The sequence below is a fragment of the Thunnus albacares genome, chromosome 13 (assembly GCF_914725855.1).
Source record: "Thunnus albacares chromosome 13, fThuAlb1.1, whole genome shotgun sequence".
Classification (NCBI taxonomy): Eukaryota; Metazoa; Chordata; class Actinopteri; order Scombriformes; family Scombridae; genus Thunnus; species Thunnus albacares.
Window position 1 is genome coordinate 555,573 of NC_058118.1, and position 20,687 is coordinate 576,259.

Here is a 20,687-nt window from a genome sequence, read left to right on the forward strand (position 1 = left end):
GTGGTCACTCTGGAATCTATTCTGGAGCTGGTATGGCAGTGGTCTGGCTAGACCTGCACAAGTCTGCTATTTGTAAAGAAGGATGAAGTACAAAATTTCACCAACACAGCTTTGTCTGAAAAATGTGTATAAATATTCAAGTTTGATATTAATTGAAGTTTTTAAAAAGGCCAAGGTGAAAGTACTACAAGAGCGTAGAACATTTATATTTAAATATACAATACATCAATTTTGGTGGAAGATCTAAATCAGTGTTTTTTGTGAACATACAGATTTAAATCAATCACTTAATATTTAAAAAGAAAATACATTTCTTTTTGCAATATGATGGAACAAAGGCCCATGTGAAATAGTTGCAGGCTGTAGAAAAGGCAGTCAATAACTTAGAATTCAATAGAATAGAATACAAATATAAGCCACGGGCGGAAAGCTGTAAATGCATCTCATCAGATATGGTGAGATAAAACTCCACTAATAAGCAACAAAGATGTAACCCTCTGAAAGATATAAACAAAAGTTGGAGACACTCATCATTTCTGAAGAATATACTGAAAATGTGACTTTTGAGGGATGTGAGGAATAGTCTAACGGGAATGGAACTAGCAACCATGGCAGTGTTGGTGCCTTGATCTCAACTACATACAGTAAGAGCACAGACACAATTTGTGTCACTGTAGAATAGTATTTGCTCTTCAGTCACACACAACCATTACACATAAATAAGAATATCACTGTAAAGTTGCACCAATAGTGAAATACAGCCAAACCACACTGCTTTGCATTATTGTAATAAATAATGTGTCGTGTATACCTTATATCATGGCTAACCATTCTGCAAACCATGCTACTGTTTTACAGTTTTGGATGTATTTCCTTGCCATCCCATGCATTTCTGTATGATATGAAAATCTATCAGCAAAGTCTTGAAACTTGTCAGGTCTGCATAAAATTAAGTTACATTATCATTGTATGGTAATGCAACAAATTTAAACCTGTACAGTTTGCATATCAAAATGACCAGCAAAAATGTAAAGTACACAATGATTCTAAAACAAACAAAAAAAAAACGTATGGTCCTTAATAACACAAGACAACACCTCCCCTCTGAATGACACTCCATAAGTATTTACCCAACCTAATTAATGGTATAATGCACGTTCTCTTCTCCTCCATCCACAAGAAGTGATTCATCAAAACATGAGAGTGAAAAATATCCCACTTTCTCCTAAACTGAAGAAACCAAACACTACATCAAGAGAATCCTGCCGAACCTCTTCCTTACAGTTGGCCTCATGTTATAAGTATGACTGAGTCCTTCAAACTTTTAAAACTTTGTATACATTTGTGTCTTTTCACCAGTCAGAGCCAACTTATTTTGAAGTTTTTTGAGGCATGCATGAATGTGTATGTCTACATCATCATCATCTTTCAGAGCCAGGCTTCTCCCTAAATCCTGGACCAGTGACCCCTGGAGTGCTGCAGAACTTTGATGCTGATTTGTGCCCAAGTGTATCTGGGACTTCTCCAGTGCCAGTGTTGAATGAGCAGCAACTTTCTGAGCCAGGCTTCTCCCTTAACAGACTAAACTTTGTTAACACCAGGCATGATGGCTCGATGAATAACTTTCCGCTACTGGACTGTGGAAACCTTGATAGGTCCAGTGTCTCTCTCACAAAACCTGCTGCTGACACCACTGTGTGTTGGAACCCTGCAGTGAGGAGGTAGAGGTTATTCAAAACCTTCCAAACTGTCAATCATGCAAAAGTCTTATGGGACCCGAAGCTGAAACTGAGGGGGCTCTTTGGTGGACATTTTAATATCAGAAGCATTACTGATAAAGAGCAATCAGCTAACTCATCTTGTGTCTGACTCAAATCTGGACTGTCTCTGTCTGACTGAAACATGGTTGAAACAAACAACTCCTGTGAATGTGTTCACATTGCCCGGATGTTTCAGAAGATACAGACCTGATGGAAGAGGAGGAGGTGTGCTTTTTTATGTGAGAGACAACATCAAATGTGAACATGTGGTTTACAATGCGGATAACATGTTAGAATATGTTGGGATAAAAATAATGTTATCCCAACAAATGTCTTAACATCATAGGTCTCTATAAGCCCCCTTCTGCAGATGGCACTTTCTATGATCAACTCACAGAAGTCTTGAAAGAGTGCAAGTAAAAAAGAATTATTACTTATGGCTGATTTTAAGGTGAACTGGGAGGATAAAACTAAGAGGAAAAAACTAAAAATGATCACAGAGAAATTCCGACTAGAACAACTAGTAAAAGGCTCAACTAGGATTGCAAAATGCTCCAGTACACAAATTGATCTGATATTTACTAACAAACCAGAAAGAATAACTAAAAGTTATAATTTAATCACTGGTTTATCAGATCATAGCCTGACCCTATGTGTGAGAAAACTGACTAAAAATAGATTTAGGACCATGGCAACTAAGACAATGATCCTTCAGTGCATATCCAGAGCTAAGCAAGAAGAATTTGTCATTGAAATTAACAGCTTGAATTGGGATGATGAACTGTCCTCTGATGACCTGGACTATGGCTGTGATACTTTTACTCACAGAATCAACTCTGTGAGGGAGAAATTTAATGTGAGGATACAGATAAAATCTAAAATAAAAATTTACAATGGTTTAATGAAAACTTGTGGAAACCAATGAAATCTAGAGATGCTGCACTAAGGAAGGCAATTTAAACTAGAATCTAAACTGACTTGCTGATTTATAAAGGTTTAAGGAATAAAGTAATCCAAGAGCTAAGAGAAGCTAAATCTAGTTTTTACCTCAATATATTGAATGAGGCAAAAGGCAACAGTAAATTGATCTGGAAAAACATTGATTATCTCATAAGGAGGGACCCAAAATCTCTTTCTGTTGCTTCTGTCTGTAATATTTTTTTCTTGAGTCTGTATATGAGTTAGGAAAACAATTATGAATAGGAAACTGAGTTACAAGTAAACAAAATCACCAGCTCCTTAAAAAGCTCCAAAAGTAGAGGTGCTTTCCAATTTGACACCGTTTGTTAAATCACACAAAGATATTGTAACTCCCCCTATTGCTCATTTAATTAACTTGTCTTTTAAACACAGCTCCTTTCCTGATGACTGGAAATGTGCCATTGTCATACCTATTTTTAAATCTGGAGACCGCCTTGAAGCCAGTAACTGCAGACTAATAAGTATACTGCCAGTACTCTCAAAGGTTGCTGAGAAAGTTGTCATTAAACAACTGACAACATTTCTTAATACAAGCAATTTTGGTCTACATTGTATGCAATTTGGCTTTAGAGCAAATCATTCCACCTTGCACTTAATAGAGCAAATTAAATCAAGACTTGATAACGGAGGAGTAGTTGGTGCTATATTTTTAGATCTGCATAAATCATTCAACACAGTCAATGATGATGTTTAATATCGAAACTTTCTAAATTTAACTTCTCATCTAGAGCGCTGGCATGGATGTCCTCATCCTTATCTAATAGGATACAATGTGTTAAAGTTTGTGACACACTGTCCAGTAACAAGAAGTGCAAAATAAGTATTCCACAGGGCTCAATGTTTGGTCCCCTATTATTTAGCATATATATTAATGATCTCTCTCAACAGTGTCCTGATGTAGAACTGCAAGTGTATGCAGATGACACTGTTGTGTACACACATGCAAAAACAGCTGAGTTAGCTGCTGCTAAGCTAACAATTGCATTGGAAAAGATCACACATTGGCTTGATCAATCATGTCTGAGTCTAAATGTAAACAAGACAAAGGTTATGTTTTTCTCTAAAACCATGGCACAACCTCCTAATGCTGATATTCTCGTCAGAGGTGAAAGGACTGATATAGTCACTGATTTTAAATATCTTGGTGTGACACTGGATCTAAATTTGAACTTTAAAAAACATGTTAAAAAAAACAGTTAAAACCATAAAGTGCAATTTAGTGAATTTTAGACATTAGAAACTCTCTCTCTTTGGATGCAGCCAAGATATTTATACATGCTATGATTCTTTCCCATATGTCTTATTGCATCACATGTTGGGGGCAGGCTAAAGAAACAGCCATAAAACCTCTTGAGTTCTTATACAAACAAACTCTAAAAACTCTGAACAAAAAGCCAATGCATTTCCATCACTGTAGGGTACTGGAGAAATACAATTCACCGAGCTTTGAGAATTTTAGATTACTCTCAAATTTGTGCGTAGTTTATAAAATTTTAAATGGTTTGGCCCCTCCTCCACTATGTGACTTTGTGTATACTCACTCAGTAAGTTCTATTAGATCCTCCAGAATATCCTCATCCTCAGGATGTCTCAGACACATTTTGAAGGGGCACTGCAGCTCATCTAACTAAAAAGCAAGGAATCTCTGTCTGTCTGTGTGTCCTTTGCATATCTTGAGAACTATTCATCCAATCGACTTCACACTTCACACTTGACTGTACTGCTGGAGACTCAAGGATGTGCAGTGTCGAATTAGGTGCAATTTGGACATGCAACAAGTTTAATATTAAACTTGGAATAAACAAGCAAACAGCAACTGCTCAGCTCCATGTCTGAGTGCAGTGGGGGCTGTTTGATATAAACACTGTCACATCACAGCGGGGCATGGCTTCTGGGCTCTGACTCAACTTCACACTTGGCGGGTGTACTGCTGAGAACCCAAGGAAGTGCAGTGTTGAGTCTGAAATTGTTTGGGACACGTGACACGTTTAATAAAGTTTGAATAAACAAGCCAACAGCGAGCAGCTCAGCTCTGTGTCTGGGTGCAGCAGGGACTGTTTCATCATCACAGTGGGGTGGGGCTTCTGGGCTCTGACACGCATATGTATGCAGTTCTCAAGAACTAATACTAACTAATAAGCAATCGGCCCATTCCGAACAGGCATGTTTTGAATGGGCACTGCACTAGTATCTCTTAAATGTAATATTCTATGGTAACCAAATTCAGCAAAGCTGAATGGGGATACTGAACACATCTGTAGCATTTGATACAATTTAAGCTGTAGGTGGCGCTACAAGATTTTTAAAAAAATATTACTGCAGAGTTCTGCCTTTTCAGCAATGTTTTGTGATTTATTTCAGCTGCCGGCATTCACAGCATTTTCCGTGTAAATATATTTTCTAGTTACACTTGTCCTACATTTTGCAGCAGTACTAATTGTTCCATATTTTATGACACTGCCAGGAAAGTCACTTAAAGAGAAGGCTGGGATTTTAGGAGATGAAGGATTTGTGAATGTAATAAAAATAGATTGATTCTTCTCATTGTGTCAGACTGCTTCCTAAATGCACTCATGTTTTCATGTTGAGCAGGAGTTTAATACTGCTGTTCAGCTTTGGGGGGGGGGGCAGAATTATGTATTTACACTTGCATTGCAATTACTGATTATTTTTAATTAATTTTTCTATGTACCAACAAAACAAAAATATTCCATTTCCAATTATATAAAACAGAGTTAAGCATCAAATCAAGCTGGAACCAGAAAGCCTTTGAAATTTTTGCTTAATAAATGATCTAAATGATAAACTGATTACCAAAACTGCTGTTGAATAATGTTCTATCTATTGACTAATAATTTAAGAATTAGATGTATATACCCAGACTCACAAATGCACAGGAATTGGGAAGTTTGGCTAGAAAAATATCCCTGGTTGTAACTTATTAATACTAAGCTACAGCCATAAACCACAGCAGGAAAAAGGCCTGTACAGAGTAGATATAAGTTTGGTCCACAGGTTGATGGCAAGACTGGTGATCATAGTAAGGTAGCAGACATTTGGCAACAAGTAAACATGCCTCTGTATGGCATAGCACAGAGGTAATTATTATTAAGAACATGGTGACCTCATGAGAAACAGTCTATACACGTTTGTACCCGAAGCACTAAACAGAGTGCAGTACTTGGCTCCACATTGTTTTTCTTTCCTCTCTGTCATCACCATGGCGATGACCATGGCAGACATCCCTTTTTTCCCAAAGATTTTTTTCAATGATAAAATATAGTTTCAGGCTGTCCTGTCTGAGGCTCATGAGAACGAAACCATCCACACAGCACAAGAGAGGAATCTGTCTGGCTGGAGGAGCTTGCAAACACTAAACAGTGAGCATGTGAAAAAGAAGGACAAATTCAGGGATTTGCTCACACAGCAAGTGAACAACAGCTGGTGTACAGAGGTCAAAACCTCACAACAATTGAGATACAGTCAATAGCACAAGTATTACAAAAGTGAAGTGAGCTTAGCCTTGTTTGCAGTTGAAAATGTAAAGTGGAATACAGATTTAGTATTAGAAGATGAGTTTGAGCCTTACTGGCTATTGATTGGACTGGTCTTTCCTTTAGAGATGCTCTTTTTTTTATCTCACTTAAACATTGATCTGTGAAAACCAAACTTATAAACACCGATAAAACCAAGAGAACATCCACGTAAATGACAACTTTGGCTTAGAGTCCCAATACATCCACTATCAACGATGTATGTACAGTTTAAAGAGTCATACTATATGCACAGCACTATAATCACAGTATAAGCACCACATTCAGAGAGCAGTGAATAAACTGATGGATAAAAAATAATAAAGTGCCAGCCAGTCACACTGACTGTCCAGCCCAGCTGCAGCATGGCGCTCCAAACTCACAGTGCCATGCTGGCTGCTTTTCTAGCTGCTACAAGGGCCAGAGACAGATTAGTAGGTGTCCTGCTTGCCCAGTCCTCTCCATGTACTTTGATGTACATTTTGTCCCCCCACTGTGGCTGCACTAGGGACAATGTCTGCCATCCAGAGCTGACCAAAACAAAATAAAAACCAAAGAAATGAAGTATCGAAAAAGGTGTTTAGGGTAAACTATGTATGAACAATACTCCTGGCACCTGGCTTTAGGTTGCAGCTATGAGTGAAACAAAGGTATTATACAGTGCAGAAAAAGGGGTGGAGAAACAATGTGGGTTTAAGCAGCTAGCACCCAGCAGCACCAAGTCAGGCAGAAACTGCCAGCTCCTTCAGACACAGTGGGGGAACAACTGCCATGGCAGCATGATATTTGTTTCATTTCTCCGTTATGATCTCCTCATATTTGGGTGGAGGGTCACTGTATGTAGGAGCTGAGGTCTCATCACCACTGCTTTCCAGGTGTCCTGTCACCTCTTCATATGATGGAGGCGGCGTGGCACCGGACAGCCGTGAAGCCACTGACAGGGATGAATCCTGAACATAGAGAGCACGAGTGTTCTGCTGGTGAAGGCCATGGGAGTCTAACTGGGAACCTCCCCCTCTTTCAGCACCACTCACTACCACAGTGGGATGTGAGCTAGACTCCTGGTGCAAGCTCTCGGTGTGTGCAGCCATTTCCCGGTGAACCAGAATGCGTGGTAGGCTCCGGGTGCTGCGGTTGTTGGCCAAGTAGCGGTTCTGGGTGTAGGCTGGCCGTCGACGTGTGGCCTTCTGAAGCTGACACCTCCAAAGGAGAAAGAGGCCAATGATAATGAGCAGGGCCACCCCCAGCAGGGGAACCATCATGTAGACGGTGTCGGCACGCTCAGAGTGCCCCTCGTTGTTGCTGCTCACTGTGTAGACACTGCGAGTTTTCCAAAACTCCATCTGGGAGTGACAAAAAAGATATTTTACATTTTGCTTCATTCAATTATAAATATATAATTATTATCATAATTAGAAAGACTAAAACTGAAACTGACACTATGCTCAGGGTAGGAGAGAAATGTGATTACTGATCTGCTCCTTTTATTCATGGATTTTACAGTAACCAGGTTGCCACACTGCATGTAAACGTACTGGCGGTTTTATTACCAGTTATCTGACTATATATGACAATAAAGTAATAATGCTCTCACATAGATACAAACTCAACTCCCACAATGACTACACTAATATCGTGCTACCACAATAATCGTTGAAGAAATTCTCTTACTGTGGTGTCACCAGCCTGTGTACTGTGATTGTAAAACACCAGCTCACCGTTCTCTCTTTGTTCTCAAACACTTCATTGGCTTCTTCGAAGCTGCAGCTCTCCTCACCACACTCCCTCTCAATGTTCCCTTGTTTTAACTCCTCCAGGAAGCCATTGGCTCGAGGGAAACGCTTCAGGACAGAGTGCGCACCTTTACCATCAAGGAATGCTGCAAAACAGAGGTGAAATAAAATCCAAACTTCCGCCATCCATTCAAGGGTTACTCAACGGTCACATGGGACATTTGGCCTTCAACACATTCACAGAAAGGTCTGCATTGTTGTGGGTGTGTCTCCAAATATGTGAAAATGCGTAAAAATTCCATTGGCTAATGAAGTCCAGATTATCTTTTTTCTTTTATTTTTTTATTTTTACAGAAACCCTGACAGATAAAGATTGGAAAGATTTTGCAGAAATTGTCAGCCGACAAAGTTTATTTAATATCCATGAGTTATTTACATAGAATTTTTTTTTTTTTTAACTTTTTGACAGAGTTGTGATATTGTCAATGTACTTCTCTCCATCAATCCATATTATCATTCAGCCCACAAATCTATATATTTGAACTTTGCTTTATACAGTATATGTGAGTTTAAACATAACAGTTTCAAGCTTTAATTTACACCCATTCCTTAGAAGCTGAGCATATTCCATACAATTCTGTCCATCATAGATTGTGTGAAGAAAATCCAGCTGAATGCACTCTTCTTCCACACTTGTATACAACACAACAACACAACACTCCACTTCTTGGATGAGAAATGTGTTGCTTTGAGTGATAACCCATAGAGGATTATCACCAACTCTGCAGTTCCCCACAGCAATATAGCAACTTTTTACATCTTTCACCTATTTGTTTTGGTATTTTGGCCAGAACATGAACGCTAATGTGCCTGCTAAATGTGTAAATAGCGTTTTACTAACAAGTTCACCATATCAACGTAAAAATTGATAATATGTCATCTTGTGTCCACTGCCCCCAAGTGGCCCAAATTAATCAGTTATTGTAAGAAAGATACATAACTAAAGACACAGATAAGCAATTTCACACACATATCAATTCCGATGACAAGAAACTGGTTTATGATGAATAAATGCACTTGATCTTAAAAATAAAGTGAACATATTGAAGCGTTAAAATTATGATTGTGAATTCACTCACATCCAGATTTCCATTAATTAAATTGTCTAAATCCAGTATCATTAAACTGAGAATAGTTGTAACACATCTGTGTATGCGTGCGTGCATGTATGTGTGTTTGACGAAAGGTTAACTTCTGTTTGAAATAGCAAACCAAGTAACCAACCATTATTTATCTGAGCCAGTGGATGTGTGCGTTTTGTGCTCACCTGCAGCCATGCTGCTGCCCTCCTACTCACACTCTGACAGACTGCACACCTGCAGGGAAAAAAAACAAAGCAGTGAATCAGAGAAATAAAACATTATTTCCTGATTGTATTATAGCGGTTACATTCTAAAGCACAAATAAATATGCCCACACCTCCGCACAACCCTGCGGGAAGGTGCCACATTGCCAGATTTGTACTTAATTTGCAGTTTGCACACACACACACACACACACACACACACACACACACACACACACACACACACACACACACACAAACACACACACACACACACACACACACACAAACACACACACAAACACACACACACACACACACACCTCCCAGTAACTTTCTAGGTGATGTTATTTCTGTGGCACATGCACTCCCTTTTTTTCATCATGTCATGACTGCTCCTCTCATTATGGTAAATGGTTTGGCTCCAATAATAATTATGAATACAGTATTATGAAAAGTCACGTTTAACAATCTAGCATTAAGCATTTATTAACTGACACACTGTAGTCTGTGCTGTACATTTACTGCCAGACTGACAACTTACTATTGACCTTTTCCTCTGCGCCGCTCGCATCCACCGTCACTTCTCTGTCCCTCGCTCTTTCCCGCTCCTTACTCCATACTCCTTGACGGAGCAACGCTACTAATGCTTTACTATAGGGACAGTGGAGAGATGACAGGAATCGACAGGAGAGAGTGATGGGGGGGACAGATTCAAACCACGAATGTTGCCAGCCATATGGAATGCCTCTTAACCAGTAGGCTACAGGGCCAAGCTAAAACAAGTGTCGATTCACACAGTATTAATACACAGAGTACTTTGAGTGTGTTTCAGTGTTTCTGTGATTATATGCTGGCTAAAAAGCTCATATGCTCATCAAAGAATGCACTCTGACTTCCCAGTTTCAGAATTTACCCACAGACTTAGATCATCACTTCTTTGTAGAGATTACATTTTCGCCCTAGCTACTGTATATGTCACAATTCTCTTAAAAGAAAATTCAACACAAGTTTATCACCCTGCTCAGAGCATCTGTCCATTGCCAACCTAGTCTCTTCAATCTGCATACAAATAACACAACTTTACACTTACAAATTGCATGCAGTGCATACACTAAAGTCCAATTTTGCGTGCAGGTGATACGCCAATCCTTCCCATTAACCTACTTGACAACGTGATCTCAAAGATCATGGTTTGGGTTAGGCAAAAAACCCCACTTGGTCAGGGTTAGGGAAAGATCATGGTTTGGGTTAAAACAGTAAAATGCAGTAAAAATGTCCAAACATCACAGTAAAAATGTCCCATTTAACAGCACTAAAATGCCCAACACGACGGTCAAAATGTCCAGTAAATTGCCCAATGTGACGGTAAAAAATGTCCGGTTGGTGGTCGCGAACAATGCTTTCCTGCTGCTTGTGCAACTTTTTGCCACTATCAAGCCATCAACACAACCTGCCTCCTCCTAATAAGCCAAAAACACCTTATAAAATAAAACTAAATCATATTATATCGATGTCATCTGAAATGCATCACTTCCCCGGTCACTGATACTTAACGGCATGAAATGACACGCAAAAAGCCTAAAATGCATAGCGATAACACCCAAAATGACATGAAATTGGCATGTTATTCATGCGCTATTTGGTTTCTAAACCGCCAGTCCTCACACCCACTCTGCTTGAGCAGTGGGCATGAAGACTGAACATGAGAATAAGTGAGTTGTTTCATCACTTCTTGGGAGGAGTGGCTGTACTGTACTGTCCTGCAGCACTGACGAGCCCAGGTACCAGAGCGAATCACTGATCCAGTGGACCGGTCATCTGCCACCCTGTGTCAGAGAATAGCAGGTCTCCTCTTCATGCTGATTCTGCTCTCCAGAGATGTTCAGCTAAATCCTGGTCCAGTGACCCCTGGAGCACTGCAGAACTTCAATGCTGATTTGTGCCTAAGTATGTCTGGGACTTCTGGGAATTATTACGTATGGGTGATTTTAATGTGAACTGGGAGGATCAAAGTTTTATTTGTCTCCTCCCCCTTTTTTTTTTTGCTGATATGCTTTCCAATTTGACACCATGTTTGTCAAATCACACAGATATTTTAACTCCCCCCATTGCTCATTTAATTAACTTGTCTTTTAAACACAGCTCCTTTCCTGATGACTAGAAATGTGCCATTGTCACGCCTATTTTTAAATCTGGAGACTGCCTTGAAGCCAGTAACTACAGACCAATAAGTATACTGCCAGTACTCTCAAAGGTTGCTGAGAAAGTTGTCATTAAACAAACGACAACATTTCTTAATACAAGCAATTTTGGTCTACATTGTATGCAATTTGGCTTCAGAGCAAATCATTCCACTGAATCTGCTATCTTGAACTTAATAGAGCAAATTAAATCAAGACTTGATAAAGGAGGAGTAGTTGGTGCTGTATTTTTTGATCTGTGTAAAGCGTTCGACACAGTCAATCATGATGTTTTAACTTCTCATCTAGAGCACTGGCATGGATGTCTTCATATTTATCTAAAAGGATACAATGTGTTAAAGTTTGTGACACACTGTCCAGTAACATGAAGTGCACAATGGGTGTTCCACAAGGGTCAGTGTTAGGTCCCCTATTATTTAACATATATATTAATGATCTCTCTCAACAGTATCATGATGTAGTACTACAAATGTATCCAGATGACACCGTTGTGTCCACACATGCAAAAACAGCTGAGTTTCCTGCTGCAAAGCTAACATTTGCATTGGAAAGGATCACATTGGCTTGATCAATCATGTCTGTGTCTAAATGTAAACAAGACAAAAGGTATGTTTGTCTCTAAAACCATAGTGCAACCTGCTAGCATTGATATTCTCATCAAAGGTGAAAAGATTGACATAGTCACTTTTAAATATCTTGGTGTGACACTGGATCCAAATTTGAACTTTAAGAAACATGTTATAAAAACAGTTAAAACCATAAAGTACAACTTAGCAAATTTTAGACATATTAGAAACTGCCTGTTAGGGGCAGGCTGGAGAAACAGCCATAAAACCTTGAGTCCTTATACAAAAACTAAAAACTCTGGACAAAAAGCCAATGCATTTCCATCGCTGTAGGGTACTGGAGAAATACAATTTACTGAGCTTTGAGAGTTTTAGATAATTCTCAAATTTGTGCCTAGTTTATAAAATTTTAAGGGCCCTATCTTACACCTGGCACACCTGTTTTTTGCTTTGTACTGTTTGTTATTGTGCGGCTAAATCTGGTACAATGCATCATTTATGTGAAAAACTGTACACTGTCCCAATAAATACAATACTTAAAGCAAGTTTCAAGTCTCTTTAAGTGGATTTTCATAGCATACAGACATAAACTATAACCAATGCCTGTGGGAAGGTAGGAAAACAATCTAAAAACCTATGGTGTGCTTTGGAAATGGTTTGTAGTAATCCTTACTGGTACTGTGCGTGAATGGTAGTAGATTGATTATAACAAGTAAAACCACCAGCATAGTCCTTTAAATTGTGATTCACCACTTCTTGTGCACAGAATTCTTTTCATACCCTTGGGACTTACTTAGGATTTACCCTTCGTGTAGATGGGGTGAATAAGATTTTGGAGATGTAACATGTTCTGTGTTGCACAAATGGAGAATAGTGTTAGTTCAGGCAGAGCACTGAAGTCATGCTTGTTTCAGCTTATTGGACTCAGCTGTTTTCAATATGCTTCACAATCACTGACTCATTGGTAATGATTTTTTCCTTACCACACAAATTAGCCAAGCCATTCAAACTAGAGATGCACAATATTATCGGCACGTCATCGGTATCAGCCGATAAAAGCTCTAAAATGAAATATCAGCATCAGCGAATTCTGCCGATTATGAGAGGCCAATATGTTGCCTTCTCCTCCGCCGCCTGACTGTGTCACCCTGACAGTCCCAGTGCTTCCTCCACAGGCTCCACTTCACTCCGCTGCCCGTCAGACCAGCTTCGATCCAGTTAGATCCAAACAGAGAGCTGGAGCTAACATTAGCTGGGAGGCTAGCAGAGGCTAGCTGGCTGTGCTTCCTTCCGGCCATGCTGCGGCTAACACTCCGCTAGCCTCTCAGCTAACGTTAGCCTCAGCTCTCCGTGTGGATCCTACCGCAGCCCTGAGCCCCAGTTTGTTATTCAGGTTAAAGTGGGAAGAAACAGCGGGTCTGACGGGCAGCTGAGTGAAGTGGGGTCTGTGGAGGAAGCACCGGGACCGTCAGGGTGACACAGTCCATCGAGGAGCTGCCATGTTCGGCTGCACAGATAGGAAACACTTCGGCTGACAGGATGTACCACCCTGTTTGGAAAAAAACAACTTCTTTTTGGTTTATAATGACGGTTGGCAACCAGCATATTAGGTGCATTACCGCCACCTTCTGCTCCAGAGTGTGGACCAGAGATTAAATCCTACACATTAATCTTGTCTGTCTAATAAACTCAAAGAAAACTACTGCTGCACCCACTTGGCAGGTTCATTAAAGTTTTAATGCTGAGCTCCTGAACTCCAGTCTTCCTAAGTTCTTCCGTCCTATATTGTCTTTCTTGATGATACTTTATACAATCTATGCTTGCATGCATAATAGTCTCCTCAGCCAGCTGGAAAAAAATATGTGCAACTGAGGATGTACTGTGCCTGCTCACTGAGTAGTTTGAAAAGCAACAGAAACAAGAGAACAGAAACAGGGCAGAAATAATGGTATTGGGTTTGTGTTTATGTTGGCATGTATGTTCTATAATGCTCATGTTGATAAAGAGTTCAGTGATTTATTTAGAGTCTCTGTTTTCCTCACAGGTTCAGTTCTGATAAGGTCTGTCAGGGGCTGTTTACATCCTGGAGTTAGCATTAGCATTAGCCTGCTGCAGCCTCAGAGGAAACTAGAAAAAAGTGCATCAGATGGAAACAAAAGTTAAGAGTTCATACTGTTAGATTATCTACAAGAAGCTGTACTTTTGGTGATCATCTTTTTGTGTGTTGTTTATCCAAATAGAATACTGTTGCACACCAATATTGACCTATTACACTTTTCCTTATTTTCAGACATACATATGATGTCACAGTGTCTGATGTTGATGTTAAAAGTGGCCGACGTGTCAAATAACAAGGTAAACATATGTAGAAGTAATCCCTATGAGCAAAAAACACCAACTTCAGACTGCTCTGAATGCTAAATTTCAAGCCAACATCAGCTTGTGATGGATTTCGTTGTATGGTCATCTGCTCCATGCACAGCACGTGAGTTCACTGCTCTACTCTGCTAACATTATGGTGTTTTTCCATTTGTTTTGGGTGTAGTCAAGCCATGTTGGAGGTGTGCTGATTGTCTGCAGCTCTTCATCAAACATCATCATCACTGTGGCTGTTTCTGCTTGTACAATTCCTCCCTGCATTATTTCTAACTCATCCGCTGAACAAATAGCTCAAAATATTTTTAAAGAAAACAATATCCTGGAGGAATTTCAGTCAGGCTCTAGAACATACCACAGCACTGAAACTGCTCTTACTAAAATAATCAGCGACCTCAGACTAAACTGATGAAAATAAGATAGACCTAAGCGCAATGTTTGACATGATTGACCATGATATCCTCATCAATCGTCTGGAAATGTGGGTTGGTCTTTCTAACTGTGTGTTAAACTGGTAAAAAAAAAAAAAAAAAAAAAACATCAAAAGGGAGAAAGTTTTAAGTCAGTCTAGGCGATCATGTATCTGAAGAACATGACAGCTGCTTTGGGGTTCCACCAGGGAGTTCCCTTGGTCCACTATTATTCTAACTGAACATGCTGTCACTTGGTGACATCATCCACTGAACCAAAATAAGCTGCAGCTATAAACTCCACTACCTCCTGTCTTTTTGAAGTATGACCATTTATAAATAAAAAAGATGCAGAAAAACTGATTCATGCCTTCATTTCAAACTGGCTTTATTACTGTAGTGCACATTTTACTGACCTCCAAAAAAAAAAACAAACAAAAAAAAAAACACTGAGACACGTCAGCTCATTCAAAACTCTGCAGCTCAGCTATTAACTAGAACCAAAATGAGAGAGCGCCTTTGTCCAGTTTCAGCTTCTCTGCACTGGCTTCCTGTAACATTTAGACTTGACTTTATGGTCCTCCTCCTTACACACAAAGCCCTTAATGGGCTAGGACCAAGCTCCCTTGTTAACTATTTGCCTTCAAGAACACTGTGATCATCTGATGCTGGTTCATTGGAGGTTCCTAGCAACAGTCGAAAGAAAATTGGGGATGCAGCCTTTGTCAGTTATGCCCCAAAGCTATGGAACACGCTACTGATAGATATCAGGGAAGCCAGCTCGCTAAATATTTTTAAAAGAAAGCTATAAACTTATCTCTTCACTTTAGCCTTTAACTAGCTTTTGGCTCAGTCTGCTTTGCATTTATGCACTACTGCACTTCTTTTAAAATATTACATATTTTCTTTTTATTAAATTTTATTTCAGTGGATTTCATTTTCCATCTTATGTTACATAGGTGCTGAGGTCATTGGTTGGTAGGTTTGAGCAAAAAGACTGACGTGTGTATTTTTTAACCTCTGCAGCACCACTAAGGGTGTTTTTTCCAGGGCATCTTCAGGTGGCACCCAACACAGATAAGACACACAGTAAGGTTAAACCCATGGGAGGGTGTTCTGGGGTAAGCTGGAAGAGGCTTATTTCAGTTAATCAAGACCAGTGGTGAGTCTGTGTCTGTTGGGAAAAGGGAGGTCCTGTTTGCTTATGGCTTCAGAGACTTAGGCGCCAATTTACAGATTGTGTACATATGGCGAAATACTTTGAGTTTTCGCTTATGAAGTCTCAAATTACCACCACTAAAGTACGCATTCTATGTATTGTATTTTCACTGTATTTTATCTTATTGTTATTGATGCTATCAAGTGGGATTTATTTTCCATTTTATGTCACATTATTGCTTTCTGTTTTTTGTTGTTGTTGGGTTTTTTTTGTTGTTGTTGTTTTTTTTACACACTTTTATGTTCTTTTTACATCTTTTTCATGTGGAGCACTTGGTGCATGTAATTTATTTTGTTGTAAAGCACTTTGAGCTGCATTTCTTATATGAAATGTGCTATGGAAATGAAGTTGTTCGGCAAGCATGTCATTCTTTATGTCAAGCCTGAGAGAATAACTATTGTCCCATCACTTGAGCTGCTCACTCAGGTGAAGTGGTGATCAGCTTGACTCTGTAGTGGGCGTGTCGTGTTTGCATTGCTGCGGTAATGTGGTAACCGGTGTGTGGCTGGTAACATCCAATCACATTCGTGCAGGTGTACACAGTAGGCTTTTTAAACCGACACTATCACAGTTCACTTTGGCGATTACACTCTAGCCCATGCAGTTTGCTGCTGCAGCTCCCTCCACAACCCCAACCTCCTCTTTATGTAGTATTTCATATTGTTGATTTTAACTGAGACTTAATGTTCATGTATGTTTATTAGGGGGATTAGCTCTCTCTCTCTCCACAGCAGAGCCTTTTCTGCCAAATCTAATTGTATAACAATTTGCCATATGGCCAATTCCCTGATATACGTGTATCTGACTGAAATATACTTCAAACAGATTATAGGTGGCTTTTACTTACAAATTTTCCTGTAAGTCACTTGTCAGGTTTTGTGATCTTCTTCTATTAGATACATAATGCATCTGCCTCATTCTTCTCTTGTTCTTTATCATCATTGTTAGGCTAACTAACCGATCCCAAGTTTTATTTAGCCAATGCATGACACTGCTCTCTCTGAAATATGACACTTAGTTTTACATGCAGACAGCCCCCATTTAGCCCTACCTCTGGCAAATATAGGCTACTATAAATATAGATGGAGAGGAATGGAGAGAGATGGGGTGGGGGTTTCCATAGCAACAGAGACAGAGATAGAAGAGGTTCTGAATCCAACCAACTTGAATAATTAGGATACAGGGAAAAGATCGTTTTAGACTGGATATAGAATATTACCTAAAACATGTGGGCTTCCTAAGGACTGACATGAGACACAAACACACAGGTATGGCGTGCACTAACACGCGCGCGCGCATACACACAGTCTACTATTCATCACGTAGCATCCTGTAGAATAGCCTACAACTGGGCCCTAAAACTCTAACTAAAATGAACCAATAAACCCTCATCTTGAAACCACAACACAAACTGGTAGTTTTTGAATTGATGGATAAAAACAGGCTTCTGAAGTTGTAAAGATCTCAGCGCCTTCCCGTGTTTCTATAACAGCATATGAAAAATCAATTCTTAAGACTCGTGACTTTAAGTATTTTTTTTCCAACGACACATTGCTAGCCTACCTGTACGTCACATATAAAAACAACCCAAAGGCTTTAGCATAATGAATGAATTCAGGACCGTCTCTAGCTTGTTTAGGAGTAGGGCGTATAAAATCTCCCTTACCTTCATTCCGCCTGTAAAAGCCTTTCCCTTCTATGTCCGACTCCACCGAAGGGAACTCCCGCGTTGGATCCCACTGCTTTTCTTGGCAAGACACGCCCTGCGTAGCATTCAAGCGCTATGATTGGCCAGGGGTCCTTGCTCGCGCCGCTAACCTGCTTTTTCCCAACTGTATGTTGAGTGGGTGTCTGGTGTGAAGCGATGGGGAACGTTAATTATGAAGGACTATGAGTTAACAGTTTGACTCAAGCATGGAGGCTGTATTATGTGTAGTTTGGAAAATAGCGATATGGGGCACTGAATTTGATGAATTTACTGATTATGAGACAAGAGACGAATAAGCACAACACACCGACTCTCTTACTCGATCTCCTCTTTACCGTCTCCTCCTGCTTGCTCTAGAGGCGAGGCGGCTGTCTGGCAGCTCAGGGATCCCGTTTTGCCCTTTTCTTTCTTCTTGTTAGAACTCTTTTCCCGGGACTGCTGCTGTGCCGGGGAGCCGCGCCGCCGGCCACAGCGCACCGCAGGACGGATAGACATGTTGCCGAGGGCCGCCGTTTGAAATGCAGTTCCGGGACGTTTGGAGGTTTGCACCGTCCACCAGCACCGTCCGCTCTCGCCTCAGCTCTCAGTACCGACACCGTACTAGGCAGCCCTGTGATTCTCACTATTTTTGGAAGGTGCAAAAGATCTGACAAGAAAGACAGAAAATTTCAATGCCTCATATCGGTATTTTCCAAGCTACAAGTAACACAGCCACTATGTTTGACCAGTGATGTCACACTGGAAGCACAGTACTGTATGGACCTTTCAAAGCAAAAGTATCGCTTGACCACGGCAAAAATCACGTGACCATCCCAAACGAAGCTTCGCTACGACACACACACACACACACACACACACACACACACACACACACACACGTATCGGGAGCGTGTTGTGCGCATGCGCGAGACTGTGACGGTGTTGGTTAAACTCTGAACTGGGTTGGTTGAGTCATATGGGAACCCGGAGCGGGCGCTTGTCAATCTCCCACAATGTTAAAAGGTGGGCAGAATCCCCTCAAAATTTGAGGGTTTTTTTGAGTGGAGGAGATTTTTGTATACGCCAAATTTTCATTGAGAGACAACCAGGGACAGTTTAATTGAAGTAAGAGTAGTATTAGATTAGATATGAAGTATAGTTATAGTATAGTATAGTATAGTTAGATATAGTATAGAATAGACAGACATAAATACACACACATAGGCTACCTGTACTGTAGATAGACACACCAACCAACACACACACAAAAGCATACTCAGATCAGCAAATAGATTAAGTTGACTGATAAAAATTTAGTGTGAGTGAGAGAGAACTAGAAAGTGTTTGAGTGACTTGTTGAAAGTGAGAGTGTATGACTGAAAGGTTGTGTGTGTGAGTGTTTGATAGGGTGAGAGAGGGAGAAAAAGGGAGAATGGAGGCAGCACCAGCAAAAAGAGCCAGATCATATGTGTGGGGATACTTTGACTCGATTAGTCCTAAAAAAAAAGGTCAAGTGTTTGATCTGTGCTCAAGAGCTGGCAATGTACCCAAACCTTTTTAAACAGACTAAAAGGTACCTTTACATGCCAGCATCATTGGTGTCATGTGAACAGATCTTCTCCAAAGCTGGAGAGGTAGTGAGCAAGAAGAGGAGCAGACTGATGCCTAATTCTGTGAAAATGATTCTGTTTTTTAATGAAAATCTTTGAACCCCCTGCATATACACATCAATATCCCCCACACATATTTTTTTATTTTTCATTAGCACAATCACTTTCCTAGTTGCACAAGCATATCCTTAAGCACTATATTATCACTGTAGCACAATCAGTTTTATTTCTTTATTTTATGTCACTGCTTTAAGCCAGTTATAATATAAATCTGTGACAGAGCTTACTGTCCCTAATTCATCAAAGAGTTTAGAGTTACCACAGGTTTTTATTAAACCAGGGTAGGTTATTTTTATTTTTAGATTTTTTCTGGACCCTTACAGTAAATCTTTCCCTAACAGAAATAATTCTATGAGTAAATGTGTTACAGCCACAATCCAGATCATCAGAAAATAGTACATCATCCCATTTCAAACTAGCAGTTTCATTGTCAAATTCATCTTGCTTAGTTTTAGGAATGCTTGTCTTAGTGGTTGCAGTATTCTTAAATCTATTTTTTGTCAGTTTTCTCACAGAGTTCGATTGTGATCAGATAAGCCAGTAATCAGATATATTATATATTGCAATCCTTGTTGAGCTTTTGACTAATTGTTCTAGGTGGAATTTCTCTGTAACCATTTTAGCTTTTTTTCTCTTTGTTTAGACAAGAGTATTTTCAACCCGACATATTCTAGAGTGTCAGCCACTTTAAACAGAACACATTCACATTTTATGCCATTTTTTACATAAGCAACCCCCACTTCCTTTAGTTCTGTCCCGTCTGAAGCATTCATATCCTGGTACCATAAATACACTAGCAGGAGTCTATTCTTTCAGCCATGTCTCAGAAATACACAGGAAGTACAGATTTGAGTTAGACAATAAATGAATTATCTGATTGCTCTTTGAAACAATACTTCTGATGTTTAAGTGTCCACCAAATAGTTCCCTCAGTTTCAACTTCAGATCCCATAGTGCTCTCACATGATTGACCATTTGAAATGTTTTGGATGTCCTTTGCTTCCTTGCTTTGGGGTTCCAGCACAAACCCTACCTATAGGGAATGTCAGAGAACAGGGTGGCTCTTGGCAGAGAGGAGGTGACTATATCAGAGTTAATCCTGACAGTGGTGTTGGAGCTAGATGGTCTGAGCCTGGTAGATAATATTTATTTATTTATGTATTTATTGGGACCAAGAACAGTGTTAAACTTAAATGTTACCAT

General features: G+C 39.9%; 2 protein-coding genes across 7 annotated transcripts in view; both read right to left on the reverse strand.

Annotated features, from left to right (window-relative positions):
- The window catches only part of LOC122996161 (mitochondrial fission factor homolog A), a 46,236-nt gene extending 41,266 nt beyond the window's left edge, over nt 1-4,970 (reverse strand). For all 5 annotated transcript variants that reach the window (XR_006406946.1, XR_006406947.1, XM_044371748.1 and 2 more), the window contains exon 1: nt 4,283-4,970. Coding sequence is in view for 3 of the 5 variants with exons in the window: in XM_044371748.1 (XP_044227683.1) it covers nt 4,283-4,341 (59 nt within the window). In the remaining 2 variants the exon portion in view is untranslated. The remainder of the gene's footprint in view (nt 1-4,282) is intronic.
- Nucleotides 4,971-5,808: 838 nt separating this feature from the next.
- LOC122996163 (transmembrane gamma-carboxyglutamic acid protein 3) lies at nt 5,809-18,688 on the reverse strand. 2 transcript variants are annotated; one of them, XM_044371749.1, is made up of 5 exons: nt 18,598-18,688; nt 17,794-18,481; nt 9,335-9,383; nt 7,993-8,153; nt 5,809-7,617 (listed from the first exon to the last, which is right to left on the reverse strand). In XM_044371749.1, the coding sequence occupies exons 3-5, from the start codon at nt 9,342-9,344 to the stop codon at nt 7,066-7,068; spliced, it is 723 nt and encodes a 240-aa protein (XP_044227684.1). In that variant the 5' UTR covers nt 9,345-9,383; nt 17,794-18,481; nt 18,598-18,688; the 3' UTR covers nt 5,809-7,065. The 2 variants fall into 2 exon arrangements, with proteins under 2 accessions (XP_044227684.1, XP_044227685.1); XM_044371750.1 differs by lacking the exons at nt 17,794-18,481; nt 18,598-18,688 and adding an exon at nt 9,897-10,619.
- Between the last annotated feature and the right edge of the window lie 1,999 nt (nt 18,689-20,687).